Source organism: Grampus griseus, assembly GCF_964374135.1.
Source record: "Grampus griseus genome assembly, chromosome: 14".
In the NCBI taxonomy this organism is placed as follows: domain Eukaryota; kingdom Metazoa; phylum Chordata; class Mammalia; order Artiodactyla; family Delphinidae; genus Grampus; species Grampus griseus.
Genome location: NC_139008.1, coordinates 87304682 through 87319752, shown reverse-complemented (window position 1 = coordinate 87319752; position 15071 = coordinate 87304682). Strand labels below are relative to the sequence as shown.

At 62.9% G+C, this 15071-nt stretch overlaps 1 protein-coding gene across 1 annotated transcript in view; it reads left to right on the top strand.

Annotated features, from left to right (window-relative positions):
- The window catches only part of LAMA5 (laminin subunit alpha 5), a gene marked incomplete at its 5' end in the record, with an annotated part of 52435 nt that overhangs the window by 24169 nt on the left and 13195 nt on the right, over nt 1–15071 (top strand). Inside the window, 30 exons of the mRNA XM_082670510.1 lie at nt 2967–3107; nt 3189–3326; nt 3417–3551; nt 3635–3769; nt 3853–3990; nt 4546–4598; nt 4825–4930; nt 5076–5128; nt 5219–5324; nt 5752–5851; nt 6009–6165; nt 6317–6455; nt 6600–6742; nt 6819–6925; nt 7019–7172; nt 7705–7865; nt 7966–8074; nt 9880–9977; nt 10065–10266; nt 10381–10507; nt 11077–11216; nt 11758–11873; nt 11952–12163; nt 12484–12688; nt 12890–13034; nt 13222–13362; nt 13472–13633; nt 13820–13921; nt 14026–14109; nt 14698–14928. Coding sequence (XP_082526636.1) covers nt 2967–3107; nt 3189–3326; nt 3417–3551; nt 3635–3769; nt 3853–3990; nt 4546–4598; nt 4825–4930; nt 5076–5128; nt 5219–5324; nt 5752–5851; nt 6009–6165; nt 6317–6455; nt 6600–6742; nt 6819–6925; nt 7019–7172; nt 7705–7865; nt 7966–8074; nt 9880–9977; nt 10065–10266; nt 10381–10507; nt 11077–11216; nt 11758–11873; nt 11952–12163; nt 12484–12688; nt 12890–13034; nt 13222–13362; nt 13472–13633; nt 13820–13921; nt 14026–14109; nt 14698–14928 — 4040 coding nt within the window. The remainder of the gene's footprint in view (nt 1–2966; nt 3108–3188; nt 3327–3416; nt 3552–3634; nt 3770–3852; nt 3991–4545; nt 4599–4824; nt 4931–5075; nt 5129–5218; nt 5325–5751; nt 5852–6008; nt 6166–6316; nt 6456–6599; nt 6743–6818; nt 6926–7018; nt 7173–7704; nt 7866–7965; nt 8075–9879; nt 9978–10064; nt 10267–10380; nt 10508–11076; nt 11217–11757; nt 11874–11951; nt 12164–12483; nt 12689–12889; nt 13035–13221; nt 13363–13471; nt 13634–13819; nt 13922–14025; nt 14110–14697; nt 14929–15071) is intronic.

Below are 15071 nucleotides of genomic sequence, written 5' to 3'. Positions count from 1 at the left end.
TTTGGCTGCGTTAGGTCTTTGTTGCTGTGCGCGGGCTTTCTCTAGTTGCGGCGAGCGGGGGCTCCTCTGCATTGTGGTGTGCGGGCTTCTCATTGTGGTGGCTTCTCTTGTTGCAGAGCACTGGCTCTAGGTAAGCGGGCTCAGTAGATGTGGCTCGCGGGCTCGGGGGCACAGCCTCAGTAGTTGTGGTGCACGGGCTTAGTCGCTCCGCAGCATGTGGGTTCTTCCAGGACCAGGGCTTCAACCTGTGTCCCCTGCATTGGCAGGTGGATTCTTAACCACTGTGCCATCAGAGAAGTCCTAGTGTAGAAAATTCTGAACTAAAACCATCTTTCTTTTTTTCATTGCAGTATAACTGGCATACATTATTATATTAGTTTCAGGTATATAACACCACGATTTTGTATTTTTATATATTGTGAAATGATCACCACAGAAAGTCTAGCTAACGTCTGTCACCACACATAATTACCATTTTTTTCTCATGATGAGTACTTTGAAGATCTAATCTCTTAGCAACTTTCAATTATGCAGCAGAGTATTATTAACTCCTGCCGCCATGCTGTGCGTTACATCACCATGACTTGTTTATTCTATACCTGGAAGTTTGCACCTTATGACACCCTTCACCCATTTCACCCAACCCCCAATCCCCACCTCTGGCAACTGCCAATCTGTTTTCTGTATCCATGAACTCGACTGTGTGTGTGTGGGCGGGTTTTTTTGGGGGGGGGGGTGCGGGGGTTAAGATTCTACATATAAGTGAGATCATACAGTATTTGTCTTTCTGTACATTTTTTATATATTATTTTTATAGCTTCTTGAATTGTTATTTTTAGTCTCTCTTAATTATCTACAAAAGGTTTAAAGCATTTTCTCTCAATCGGGTGATTTTATTCTGCAGGAAAATGTCTGGAGACTTCTTTGGTTGTTATAACTGGGGGGGTGCCACTGTCACCTAGTGGGTGAGGGCCAGGGATCGTGCTAAGTATCCTACAGTGCACACGACAGCCCCCATCAGCACGATAAAGAGTTATCCAGGCCAGAATGTTACTGGTGCCAAGGTTGAGAAACCCTGGGTTAAAGCTATAAATTTGCTTCAGAGGGTAGCTTTGGCTAGCTGTCCCATAGGGTTGATATGCTGGGTTCTCACAGCTGTTCATTTCTAAGCAGTGTATCGTTTCAGTTTTCATTTTCCTTTTGATCCGAGTTGTTTAGAGCAGCGTTTGTCATTTCAGGTGGTTAGGTTTCCATTCCATCCTTATTTTGATGGTTCAGTCCTAATTTTACTGCATCATGGTCAGATTTTATTTATTTATTTTTAATTATTATTTTTTTAATTTTATGTATTTTTGGCCACGTTGGGTCTTCATTGCTGTGCGTGGGCTTTCTCTAGTTGCGGCGTGTGGGCTTCTCTTCGTTGTGGTGCGTGGGCTTCTCTCTCACTGCAGTGGCTTCTCGTTGCAGAGCACAGGCCCTAGGCGCACGGGTTTCAGTGGTTGCAGCACGCAGGCTCAGTAGTTTCAGCACTCGGGCTCTAGAGCCGCAGGCTCAGTAGTTGTGGCGCATGGGCTTAGTTGCTCTACGGCATGTGGGATCTTCCCAGACCAGGGATTGAACCCATGTCCCCTGCACTGGCAGGTGGTTTCTTAACCACTGCACCACCAGGCAAGTCCAAATCCACTCTGCTGTTAATTTTTGTCACATTCTGGGAACAGTATATTCAGTTTTTCTCTCTATGACAATGGTTTTGCCAAATTCTCCTCCAACTACAATAGTTTTAGTTTTCAGCACCCCTGGACCATATGTATCCTGCTTTTCGAGCTTTGCGTATGCTGCATCTCTTGAGGCAAGTCCTTTTTCTCAACAAACAACATCCCTCTTTGTCTCCACGAATGCTTGTGCCTTCGGCTCACCACGCTCCATGCTCCCCTTCTCTGTGTCTGTGCCACCCACTCTCCCTTCTGGAAGCTCTTTGTTTCCTGTCCAGATCCTTGGTTCAAGGTGCATTCTTTCAGAAGGACATGACTGGATTCTCCTTCAAGAGTCCAGCCGATGCCTTTGGGTTTATCTTGTGAGAGGAGATGTGGCCCAGCAGAGGGACTGTGGCTGCTGTCAATTTGGGTCACACCTGCCCCAGTTGTATTTCTCTCATCCTGCTTAAATTTTCCCTTTCCCGACTTTTGCTGGATTGACCAACAAAACGTGTTTTGTTGGTTTGTGTTTTCTTCTCCAAGGGTTTGCGAGTTCTGTTTCTGTCTTCTGGTCTGGCCCGAGGTTACCCTTATGCTTTGACAAATACTGAACCATTATTCCATGTCAGTAACAAAAATTAAATAGTATTACCCCCTTTTTGTGCATCAGTTAAGACATTTAGCACACTTTTTCTTTTTTATTTCTAATCCCCAGAATTATTTATGAAGAGTAGAATTTTCTTTTCACTTTGTTATGATTTTGTTTTTGCATTTTCTCTGGTTGTGTCAATGCCTGCAGTTGACTTGGTTTCTACATTATACACAACTAATTATGTGTAGTGGTCCTGATTTCACCTCAGGCCACTGTTTTCCCAAAATATCAGCTTTCCCTTGTTGGGATTTATTAATTAATTAATTTATTTTTTTTGCGGTACGCGGGCCTCTCACTGCTGTGGCCTCTCCCGTTGCGGAGCACAGGCTCCGGACGCGCAGGCTCAGTGGCCATGGCTCACGGGCCCAGCCGCTCCGCGGCACATGGGATCCTCCCGGACCAGGGCATGAACCCGTGTCCCCTGCATCAGCAGGCGGACTCTCAACCACTGCGCCACCAGGGAAGCCCCCTTGTTGGGATTTTTAAAGTCTTTTTTGTTTTGCATGAGTGCAGTGTCAAGTGTAAGGAAAGGAGTTTTGTGGAGAAGGGAGGGGTTTTTTTGGGGGGGGCGGCTGGGGTCCACGGGGCCCCTGAGACTCCTCCCCCCCACCCCCCCACAGACTGTGACTGCAGTGCCGCTGGGACCCAGGGCAACGCCTGCCGGAAGGACCCACGGGTGGGGCGCTGCGTGTGCAAACCCAACTTCCAGGGCACGCACTGTGAGCTCTGCGCCCCGGGCTTCTACGGCCCGGGCTGCCAGCGTGAGTCCAGCTCCGTCCCCGTCTCCGTCCCCTCGTGGATCCCAGGAGCCCAGCCCCTCTGTGACCACCTCCTCCCTGCAGCCTGCCAGTGCTCCAGCCCCGGCGTGGTGGACGGAACCTGTGACCGCGACTCGGGCCAGTGCACGTGCCGGGCAGGATTCGAGGGGGCGGCGTGCGACCGCTGTGCCCCTGGCTACTTCCACTTCCCCCTCTGCCAGCGTGAGTGCAGCGCCCCCAGTGGAGGGTGGGAGGGGGGCTGGGGTCTCGGCCTGCCTGGCTCAGGGCCCCGTGTGCCTCTCGGCCCCGCAGTGTGCGGCTGCAGCCCCACAGGGACCCTGCCCGAGGGCTGCGATGACGCTGGCCGCTGCCCGTGCCGACCGGAGTTTGACGGCCCCCACTGTGACCGCTGCCGCCCGGGCCACCACAGCTACCCCGAGTGCCACGGTGAGCAGAGGGCCTCGGGGGCCCTGGGCGGGGTGGGAGGGCCACCCGCAGGTCCCCAGGGCCTGACCCCGAGTCCTCTGCAGCCTGCGCCTGCGACCCCCGGGGTGCCCTGGACCAGCTGTGTGGGGCAGGCGGGGTGTGCCGCTGCCACCCCAGCTACGCGGGTGCCACCTGCCAGGAGTGCAGCCCAGGCTTCCACGGCTTCCCCGACTGTGCCCGTGAGTGCCCTGGTGGGAGGGGGGCGGGGGAGGGCGTGTGCCCACCGCGTACTCACACCCCGCTCTCCTCCCCCCTCCCCCAGCCTGCCACTGCTCCCCCGAAGGCTCCCTGCACACAGCCTGCGACCCCCACAGCGGGCAGTGCAGTTGCCGACCCCGAGTGACGGGGCTGCGCTGTGACATGTGTGTGCCCGGTGCCTACAACTTCCCCTATTGCGAAGGTGAGGCTGGTGCCGTGTGTGTGTGTGTGTGTGTGTGTGTGTGTGTGTGTGTGTGTTGGGTGCTGTGCGTGTCATGTGCTGCATGTTCCCATGACCGTCCCTGTGCTCTGTGTGCGCTCGCGTGTGTTCATATGGCTCACGTGCTGCGTTCACGAGTGTCCGTGTGTCGTGCATGTGCGTTCACGTGCTGTGAATGTCCATGCGTATCTCCACATGGTTCTTGGACGTGCCTGTTTACTTGCATGTGGTCACGTGCTGTGTCTGTTCATGCTTGTTCACGTGCTTTGTGCTCACATGACTTCACATGTGTTTGCCTGTCGTGTGTGTCTCATTGCGTGTTCATGATCACGTGCTGTGTGGTGGGGGAGGGCACGTGCCCTCACGGCTATGGGGACCAGGGCATGTAGGCACACGTGGTTTCTTGCCTGTTCACATGTGTGGGAGGCGTGTGTGTTGGCTCCCATGGAGCCTCGGGTCCTGGCCAGGCCTGGGGAAGCCCTTGGCCGTCGGGATCAGTGACTGAGTAATGACGGTGGCCTGGGCATCTCTCCACAGCTGGCTCCTGCCACCCTGCTGGCCTGGCCCCAGCCGATCATGATCTTCCTGAGGTGAGCCCAGGTCAGCCCTCTGGGGCCGAGGCCATCACTTCCAGAGGGACCATCACTTCCTCAGCTGCTCGGTTGCCATGACAACCTCAGAGCCCATTTGTTCGCCTGGCCGCTCCTCTGTCCTCACTGCAGGGTCGTGCCAGAGATGGGACAGGGCTCCAGGGCTGAGCGTTTGCGGGCAGGAGGGCAGGGGCCCACTCTGACCCTCAGTCTCATCCTCTCCCAGGTGCACATCCCTTGTAGGTGCCGGACTCACGTGGAGGGGCCGAGCTGCGATCGCTGTAAACCTGGGTTCTGGGGGCTGAGTCCTAGCAACCCTGAGGGCTGCACCCGTGAGTCTGCCCGGAGTGGGTGTCGGAGTGCTGGGGGAGACCCCTGGGGTGGGGGAGGGCTGACTCCACAGAGCTGGGGCGGGGATGGAGTTCAGGGCCTCCTGCCCCCTGCTCTGCTCTCAGGCCCACTCTGCCCCTTCCCCAGGCTGCAGCTGTGACCCCAGGGGCACACTGGGTGGAGTTGCTGAGTGCCAGCCGGTGAGTCTGAGGACCCAGGTATTGGGGGCCGTGGGAGCCGCGCGTAGGGACCCTCCCCTGCCTGGTCCCACCTTCTCCCTCGGCCCCCAGGGCAACGGCCAGTGCTTCTGCAAGCCCCATGTATGCGGCCACACCTGCGCGGCCTGCAAGGACGGCTTCTTCGGGCTGGACCAGGCTGACTACTTCGGCTGCCGTGGTAAGCGGCCGCTTACGCGGCCCTCGGACCCCATCCTGGGGGACGATGAGACCCAGAAGGGGCAGAGGGGGCAGGGGCCCAGCCAGGGCCTGGGCACGGCGTGGTACCTGCCGAGCTGCTTCTAGATGCCGGCCAGACCCGTGCCGGGCGTGGGAGCGAGGAGGCAGGTTTCGCCCCTCGGTGCTTCCCCCTTCCAACCCTTCCCCTGGCGGCAGGCGTCACTGACCGATCCCAGGGCCCTTGCCCCTGGACTCAGAGCCTCTGTTGTCCAGGGACGCAGGCAGCCCCTGGGGGAGGTGAGGCGGTCTCTCAGCCCAGCCGCTCTTGGCGGAGGGTGGGTGGAGCACCGAGGCTGGGCGGGGGCTGGCGGGGGCAGGCGGGGGCCGACGGGGGCCGGGCCACATTGACTTGCTCCCTCCCGCCGCAGGCTGCCAGTGCGACGTTGGCGGAGCTCTAGGACAGGGCTGTGAGCCGAGGACAGGCGCCTGCCTGTGCCGCCCCAGCACCCAGGGCCCCACCTGCAGCAAGTGGGTGCCCCCGCCCCGGCTGGGCGGGCGGGCAGGGGGCTGGGGCGGCAGCTTGTCCCCCGGGCTTCTCCCTGGGGGCCCTGGTGAGCGGGCAGGGCCAGTGCCCGCCCTGCCCAGACCGGATGCCAGCTGCCCTGACCGGCCCTGCCGTGGCCAGGCCGGCGCAGGACCACTACCTTCCCGACCTGCACCAGCTGCGCCTGGAGCTGGAGGAGGCGGCCACGCCCGAGGGCCACGCCGTGCGCTTCGGCTTCAACCCGCTCGAGTTTGAGAGCTTCAGCTGGAGGGGCTACGCGCAGATGGCACCCATCCAGGTGGGTGCGGTGCTGCCCCATCCTGGGGCCTGGCTGAGCGCCCGCTGTGGCTGGCCGAGTGGCGGGCAGGCCCCTGAGGTTGCAGGGCCGGGCCGGGAATGGCCAGGGAGGAGCAGCCCTGACGTTCCACGCCCACCCCTCCCCACCGCAGCCCAGGATCGTGGCAAGGCTGAGCGTGGCCTCCCCTGACCTCTTCCGACTGGTCTTCCGCTACGTCAACCGTGGGCCCTCGAGCGTGAGCGGGCGGGTCTCCGTGCACGACCAGGGCAAGTTTGCCACCTGCGCCAACTGTGAGTGCGGGGGGGCTACCCCTGGGCCCAGCCCCACACACGCCTCCCCCCAGCCCGCCCCGCCTCGTCCCCGCACGTGGGTGGGAGGCCAGGCCCTTCCCGCTGGCCATGCCGTGCCCAGGAGTCTTGCCGTCCCCACCCCAGGCGCAGAGCAGAGCCAGCCCGTGGCCTTCCCGCCCAGCACGGAGCCTGCCTTCGTCACCGTGCCCCAGAGGGGCTTTGGGGAGCCCTTCGTGCTGAACCCCGGTGCCTGGGCCCTGCTCGTGGAGGCCGAGGGGGTGCTCCTGGTGAGGTGGGGCTGAGCGGGCTGGGGCAGGGCGTGGGGCGGGGGCCACGGCACCTAACCTCCCCCCCGCTCCCCAGGACTACGTGGCTCTGCTGCCCAGCGCCTACTACGAGGCGGCCCTCCTGCAGCTGCGGGTGACCGAGCCCTGCACGTTCCAGCCCGACGCGCAGCGCTCCGGGGACCAGTGAGGGCCGGCCGGTGGGGGAGGGGGCGGGCCTGACCCTTGCTGTGCTCAGGCCGCCTGTCCCGTGCTCACCAGACTGTGCGCCCCCCCCAGCTGCCTCCTCTACACCCACCTGCCCCTGGACGGCTTCCCCTCCGCCGCTGGGCCTGAGGCCCTGTGTCGCCACGGCAACAGCTTACCCCGGCCCTGCCCCACGGAGCAGCTCAGCCCCGCCCACCCGCTGCTGGTCGCCTGCCAGGGCGCAGATGTGCGTGCCCCCGGGACCCCACAGGGGTGGGCGGGGTCAAGACTTGGGGAGACGTGCCCATGGCCTGGCGGGGAGGGGGTGTCCACGTTGCAGTGACAGGACCCAGGCGCAGGGCAAGCGTGATGGCGGGCAGAGCATGGGTGGCACAGCCGGGGACCCAGCACCTGCTGCCTTCTGGGGCTCTGACCTTGGGAGTCGATGCCTCGGGGCCTCATCCGTACACGGGGTGCAGATGGCCCAGCCCTCCAGCTTATTGTGAGGAGGTGGCAAGTTGCTGGTTCACTTCAGGCACCGGACACTCTACAGTGATGAAGCCGGCGGGCCACGGGTGGGCGGGGGGGCTCGGAGCAAGTGGAAGTTGGAAGCTGAGTGGCCGTGGGAGTGCCCCAGGCAGCAGGGATGGCGGGCACACAGGCCCTGAGATGGGGGACGAGGCTGTGCGGGGAGGGGATGGGAAGGGCCGTGTTCAGAAGTGTCCTGTTCTCTAGGTGGGGGGCTGGGGCGGGGGCCTCCCATTGCCCTGTCCCCCCAGGTGGACGTCCAGCTTCAGGTGGCGGTGACGCAGCCAGGCCCCTATGCCCTGGTGGTGGAGTACACCAATGAGGACACCCGCCAGGAGGTGGACGTAGCTGTGCACACCCCCCAGCGGGCCCCCCAGCAGGGGGCGCTCACCCTCCACCCCTGCCCCTACAGGTGTGTAGGGAGTGGGGAGAGGATTTAAGCCCGGGGGCCGGTGGAGGGCTCTGGGCTCCAGGGCTGCCCTACCCACTGGCCACCCCTGCCTGTCCCCCAGCACCCTGTGCCGGGGCACCGCCCTGGATGCCCAGCGCCATCTGGCGGTCTTCCACCTGGACACGGAGGCCAGCGTCCGGCTCACAGCCGAGCGGGCACGATTCTTCCTGGTAAGGCCCCAGCCCCCTCACCTGCATGGGCCGCAGGACCCCACTGTGGGGTTAGGTCTTTCCAAAGGTGTCCAACACATGCAAAAGTAGAAGACTGTGATGAGCCTGGGCACCCGCCGCCAGTGCCACCGCCAGCTCGCATCGGGTGGGGGCTCTTCCAGAATCCTCCTCCTGCAGGCTTTTTCCTTGTGGGTATGAGATGTAAATTTATTTGTAAATGATGTTCACGGTCACATAAGGGGACCGTGATGCGCTGGAGTCAGAGTAGGAAGAGCAGTCTAAACAAAAGGCTGCTTTTCGGTATAATTTACAAAAACACAACACCTCGTGGCCCCGAATTAGGAAGGGGTCCACACAGCGTGGGTTCTGAAGCTTGGGATTTGCTATCGTTGTGGTAACTTGCTTCTTTTTTTTTTTTAATTTGTTTATTTATTTTTGGCTGTATTGGGTCTTTGTTGTTGCGCGTGGGCTTTCTCTAGTTGCAGCGAGCGGGGGCTACTCTTCATTGTGGTGCGCGGCCTTCTCATTGCGGTGGCTTCTCGTGTTGTGGAGCACGGGCTCGAGGCACGCGGGCTTCAGTAGTTGTGGCATGTGGGCTCAGTAGTTGTGGCGCACGGGCTTAGTTGCTCTGCGGCATGCGGGATCTTCCCAGACCAGGGATCAAACCCATGACCCCTGCGTTGGCAGGCAGATTCTTAACCACTGCACCACCAGGGAAGCCCGTAACTTCTGTGTCAGCTTCACAGAGTTGAAGATTAAATCCCAAGGCTAAACGTTCTGGGCAATATTAATCGTCAGTTCAATGCCCAGAACCAAGCACACGCGTTTATTCAGTAAGTGACAAAATGGGTGATGTCGTTCTCGTCAGAGTATTACCTAGTCTCACTGTTACGTTTCCCTAGGCCTTTAAAAGTTTTATCAGAGTATCATATGCACGTATTTTTATGAAAGTGTCAAATATTGAAAACAGACTTGCAACAACAAAGCGTAATCGCACGCCCCACCTGCGCACTTCTCTTTCTACTTTCCGGAGTCAGTCCGTTTCTTCCACGTTGCTAAGTAACGCATGCTACATTGCTTCCTCCTAATTTTTCGACATCGGAACCCCTGCGGTTCTGTCCTCATGCACACGCGGCGCTGTAGTCGTGGGCTGGGACACTTTAGGCTCTCCATGGAGCTGTACCCACAGCCCAGTACCCAGGCCAGGTAGCAACATGGCCCCACCCCTGACGCCACTCAGCCACCCCCTCCCCCCGCCCGCCCCAGCCAGGGTAACTGCCTCCAGACACTGACAGCACCGCCTAGTTTGCCTATTCTGGAACTTTCTATAATTGGAGTCACACAGGTGTTCCTTTGCGCTGCCTCTTTGGCCGACGCCCTGGTAGGGATGGATGGAGCTGTCGCCATGGTCACGTGGTATTCTGTCTTCGCTGTCGGGTTTTTCTAGACCCCCTGAGGTGTCACGTTTTACCGTATCTGTCACACACGTTTCTTCGCCGTGGTAGACGGTACAGGACGGAGATGCCTGCTCACGAACCCCCGCTCGCTGAGCGCCCGCCTGTGCCGGGTCCCCGGCCCTATGACCACAGAGGGCGGTGGAGCGCAGTGGGAGGAAGAACGGCCTCCGGGGGAGCTGGGAGGTGCTGCAGGCCCAGAATCCACAGCTGAGGGCTGGGGTCTGTGCAGCTGGAGGAGAGGGAGGTGGAGTCGGGGCCGGGGCTCGGTGCAGAGAGCAGGACCGGCCCGGGTGCGCGTGTGGACGGGCCACTCCTGCTGCCACACCCACACCTGTCCCCTTTCTGCAGCACAGTGCCACCCTGGTGCCCGCGGAGACCTTCAGCTCAGAGTTCGTGGAGCCCCGCGTCCGCTGCATCAGCAGTCACGGTGCCTTCAGCCCCAGCAGGTAGTGGGGCTGGGGGCGGGAGCCCAGGGCGGCGGCAGGGCGGTGGCCGGGACTCGGGGACTCACCCCTGTGTTCCCCACCCCCCAGTGCCGCCTGCCTGCCCTCCCGCTTCCCGAAGCCGCCGCAGCCTGTGGTGCTCAGGGACTGCCAGGTGCTGCCGCTGCCGCCCGGCCTCCCGCTGACCCACTCTCGGGAGCTCACGCCGGGCGCGCCCCCGCCCGGGCCCCAGCCCCGGCCCCCAACCGCTGCGGACCCCGACGTGGAGCCTACCCTGCTGCGCCACCCCCAGGTGTGGGCCGGGGCCGGGGCTGGGAGGGGCCGGGGGGGTGGCTGGGGTGGGACTTGCAGCCCCTGATACTCCTGCATCTCTGCCCACTCACCGGAGCTGCTCCCCCCGGCACAGGGCACCGTGGTCTTCACCACCCACGTGCCCGCCCTGGGCCGCTACGCCTTCCTGCTGCACGGCTACCAGCCGGCCCACCCCACCTTCGCTGTGGAGGTCCTCATCAACGGGGGTCGTGTGTGGCAGGGTAAGCAGAGGGGCGGACCCCGGGGCGAGGAGGCTCTCGGGGGTCTCGTCCACACGGCCCATCGCGTGATACCACACACGACATGGATGGGGCGCGTGCCGGGTCCACAGCTCGCAGGGGCCGTGGCTCGGTGCCCGCTGCCTGGCTGTGACAGGGCCACGTGCCCCATCCTGCCATCAGCTCTCACATGCGGTGCCCCAGGGCCCACTGTGTGTGGCAGGCCCTGCCCCTCACATCTGTGCTGTGGTTCAGAGTGCACCCCGTCCTGTGCTCGCTGTGGGACCCGGGTCCGTGCACGTCTGTTGCATTCTGCTCTGACGAGCCCGGGGACCTTCCTGCACCTCGTGGGGCCTCGTGTGTGACCACAGCCGACTCACGTAGCACAACTGGGCCCAGCCACGTGGGTCTCGGGCGGGTCACACGCGTGTCTCGTTCAGGGACGCGTGGTCCTCCGTGGTGGGTGCTGTCATTGGGATCCTCTCCTCCCTGGTGACTCCAGGAGTGTCCCGAGCCTGGGTGAGGCGCTGTGTGTGTGCTGGGAACACTGACCTGCCTTTCCGCACCTCCAGGCCATGCCAACGCCAGCTTCTGCCCGCATGCCTACGGCTGCCGCACCCTGGTGGTGTGTGAGGGCCGGGCCGTCCTGGATGTGACCGACAGCGAGCTCACCGTGACCGTGCGTGTGCCCGAGGGCCGCTGGCTCTGGCTGGTGAGTTCTCGGGCTGGTAGCCGTCCTCCACCTGTCATACCACTGTCGATCGCTCTGCCACAGCGTGTCCCCTGCTTGCCGCGGCCCAACCCTGGGCCAGGTGCCAGGGGCAGCAGCCTCTGGGGACCTCCAGGCCCATCACGAGAGGCTCCTGAGGGGATCCAGGAGCCAAGATATTGCCCAGCAGCTCTGGGGCCCTGCTGGTCAGAGTGGCCTTCCTGGAGAGGGAGGCGTCCGGCAAAGAGGGGTGGACAGGGTGCCAGGAGCCTGGGCCCTTCCTCACACTCCCCAAGCTTCCGTTTGGCCACAGAGGCTGGCCTCCCCTCTGAGTGGCCCCCAGGAGGGACCCAGCACCTGGCAGCCTGGCTGGAGCCCCGGGCCAGGGTGTGATATCGCCACCGCTGTCTTAGCTGCCCGGCCAGACCCTGGCCTGTGGCAGAGAAGCCCTGGCGTCGGCCCCGGCCGGTGGGCTCCGGCACCCACCCCCGACCTGGACCCTTCGCTGGGCCTGCGGGAAGGTGACCAGGCCTTGATGCTCTAGGAGTACGTGCTGGTGGTCCCCGAAGATGCCTACAGCCCCAGCTACTTCCAGGAGGAGCCCCTGGACAAATCCTACGACTTCATCAGCCAGTGCGCCACCCACGGTTACCACGTCAGGTGGGCCGGGCTCGGGGCCGGGGGCAGCAGGGTAGGGGCCGGGCTGGGAGCTGGCCTCACCACCCGCCCTCACCCCAGCCCCTCCAGCTCGTCGTCCTTCTGCCGCAACGCCGCCACCTCCCTCTCCCTCTTCTATAACAACGGGGCTCGGCCGTGCAGCTGCCACGAGGTGGGCGCCGTGGGACCCACGTGTGAGCCCTTCGGGGGCCAGTGTCCCTGCCGCGCCCACGTCATAGGCCGTGACTGCTCCCGCTGTGCCACTGGCTACTGGGGCTTCCCCAGCTGCAGGCGTGAGTACCCCAGTCCGCGGGAACGTCCAGGGGTGCCTCCAGGAAACAGTGGTCAGGAGCATGTTCCTGGTGGACCGGCCCTGCCACGTCCTGTCTGCGAGGGCCCAGGCCTTCCAGGGCTGTCCAGGAGGTTCCGGGGACTAGGCAGCAGCTCTGCCCAGCTGACGCCACGTCAGAGGAGCTGCCTGGGGCTTGGGGCCCGGAGCTGGGTGGAACCAGGCTGGGGGTAGGGTGGCCTCGCCCCCCCCCCCCCCCGCCATTCAGTGTCCCCAGGTCTGCCGTCGGGTCCCCTGACCGGGGCCTGTGCACGCGCCCCACAGCCTGTGACTGCAGCGGCCGCCTCTGTGATGAGCTCACGGGCCAGTGCATCTGCCCGCCGCGCACCGTCCCACCCGACTGTGTCATCTGCCAGCCCCAGACCTTTGGCTGCCACCCCCTGGTCGGCTGTGAGGAGTGTAACTGCTCGGGCCCCGGCGTCCAGGAACTCATGGACCCCACCTGTGATGTGGACAGTGGCCAGTGCAAGTGAGCACCAGGGTGCGGGTCCCCGTGGCCTCGGGGCAGTCCCGGGTCGCCTGCCACTGAGCCCTGAACCCATCCAGCCCCCGGTAGTGTCCCCGGCGCTCAGGGGGGCACCACCTTGGTGGGGGGCACCTCTGGTCTCTCGTGTCAGTGTGAGGGGCCGGGTGGAGGAGAGGCCCAGCGGCTGCTGAACCCTCACGGCAGGTGCAGACCCAACGTGGCCGGACGCCGCTGTGACACTTGTGCTCCCGGGTTCTACGGCTTCCCCAGCTGCCGCCCCTGCGACTGCCACGAAGCAGGCTCTGCACCTGGAACATGCGACCCCCTCACAGGCCAGTGCTCTTGCAAGGTGAGGGCGGTCTGGGGCCAGCCCTGCCGACACAACCCCACCCCATCCCTCGTCTCGTCTTCTCAGCGGACTTTCGTCTCTCTGGGAGGTTGTAGGCGCCTTTGGGACAGTCAGCCCAGTTGTGGGGTGACAGCCAACACGGGCACACGGCTGACCGCCCTGCCCTGTCGTGCCCTCCTGCCCCCAGGAGAACGTGCAGGGCCCGCGGTGTGACCAGTGCCGCCTTGGGACGTTCTCCCTGGACGTGGCCAACCCAAAAGGCTGCACCCGCTGCTTCTGCTTCGGGGCCACGGATCGCTGCCAGAGCTCCGCCTACGCCCGCCGGGAGGTGTGCGGGCAGGACGGGAGGGGACTCAGGGAGGGGGTCTGAGACGTAGGACGGGGCCCTGTGATACGCGAGGGCATGCGCCTGTGTTACCCACCCACGTGCCCCGCAGTTCGTGGACATGGAGGGCTGGACGCTGCTGAGTGGTGACCGGCAGGTGGTGCCCCACGAGCGGCAGGCAGAGGGAACACTGCTTCGCGCGGACCTGCGGCGCGTGCCTGAGGCCTTCCCCGAGCTGTACTGGCAGGCCCCACCCTCCTACCTGGGGGACCGGGTGAGCAGGCCAATTGGCCCCTGGGAGGGCACCCAGAGGGTGTTCAGGACCTCCTGGAGGCCTGGGGGGGGCCGGCAGTGAGGATGCTGGTGTCCAGGGAGGGATAGGGTGCCTAGAACCACTGCCGTCGACTCTGGGCCCGTGGACGGGGTCTGGCCAGGTCGCATCCCTCTGTCTGGCTTCCAGGTGTCGTCCTACGGTGGGACCCTCCACTACGAACTGCACTCGGAGACCCAGCGGGGAGACGTGTTCATCCCCACGGAGAGCAGACCAGATGTGGTGCTGCAGGTGGCCCACCGGGTGGTCTTGGCAAGGGCGGGCAGCGCGCACAGCCGAGCCGGGACCGTGGGCAGCCCGATTCCTGGCCCTCATCCGCCCACACGCCTCCCCAGGGCAACCAGATGAGCATCGCGTTCCTGGAGCCAGCGTACCCGGCGCCCGGCCACGTTCACCGCGGGGAGCTGCAGCTGGTGGAGGTGAGCAGCCGTCTCTGGCCCCCAAGGCTGCAGGGGCTGCTCTCCGTGTAAGAAAACAGGGTCCAGGAGTGGGCGGGACCCTCGTCAGCGCGCCTCTTTTCTGGTTCCCCGTGGGGGTAACGCTCCTGGGCCGAGTGCTGGCTTGCAAACCCCTGATCCCTGACGGGTGAGCAGCTCCTCTGACACCTGGCCCTGGGGTTCCCTCTGCAGGCCACCAGCTTGTGTCTTTCGTCCATTTCCTTTCCGAGGGGTTTCGTGTTATTCCTGAGGTTCACCCTGTGTCCTGGCTTCAGAGCTGCGATCGTCTTGTTTTAGTCTGTACTCTTGTAGCCTGTGTCTTTCTGTAAGATCTTTTCTGATGAACAGACGTTCTTGCATTTGATGTACTCAAGTCGTTCATTTTTCATTTGCAGTTAGTGCTTTCGTGCGTTAAAGTCTTTGCCTCTCAGATCAGACGTCACTCACCTGTACCGCGTGTCCCCCCCCATGTGTCCTGCGTGCCCCCACCCCCCCGCGGGAGGGTCTGTCCTGGGCTCCTGTTGCGCCCCGCTGCGGCGGCCGCACTGAGGCCCTGTCATGGCCGCGCAGGGCAATTTCCGGCACATGGAGACGCGCAGCGCTGTGTCCCGCGAGGAGCTCATGATGGTGCTGGCCGGCCTGGAGCAGCTGCACATCCGCGCCCTCTTCTCGCAGACCTCCTCAGCCATCTCCCTGCGCAGGGTGGCGCTGGAGGTGGCCAGCGAGGTGGGCGGGGGACCTCCGGCCAGCAACGTGGAGCTGTGCATGTGCCCTGCCAACTACCGTGGGGACTCGTGCCAGGTGAGGTGGCGGGGGCAGGCACCGGGCTGCCGGGCTGCCGCCGACGGGTCGCCCTGCCCCGCGTGCGCACGTCCACCCTCCCCCGAGCGTCCACGCCTGGCCTCCGTCTCCATCTCACTCCACCCCTCCTCCTACCAGCTGGG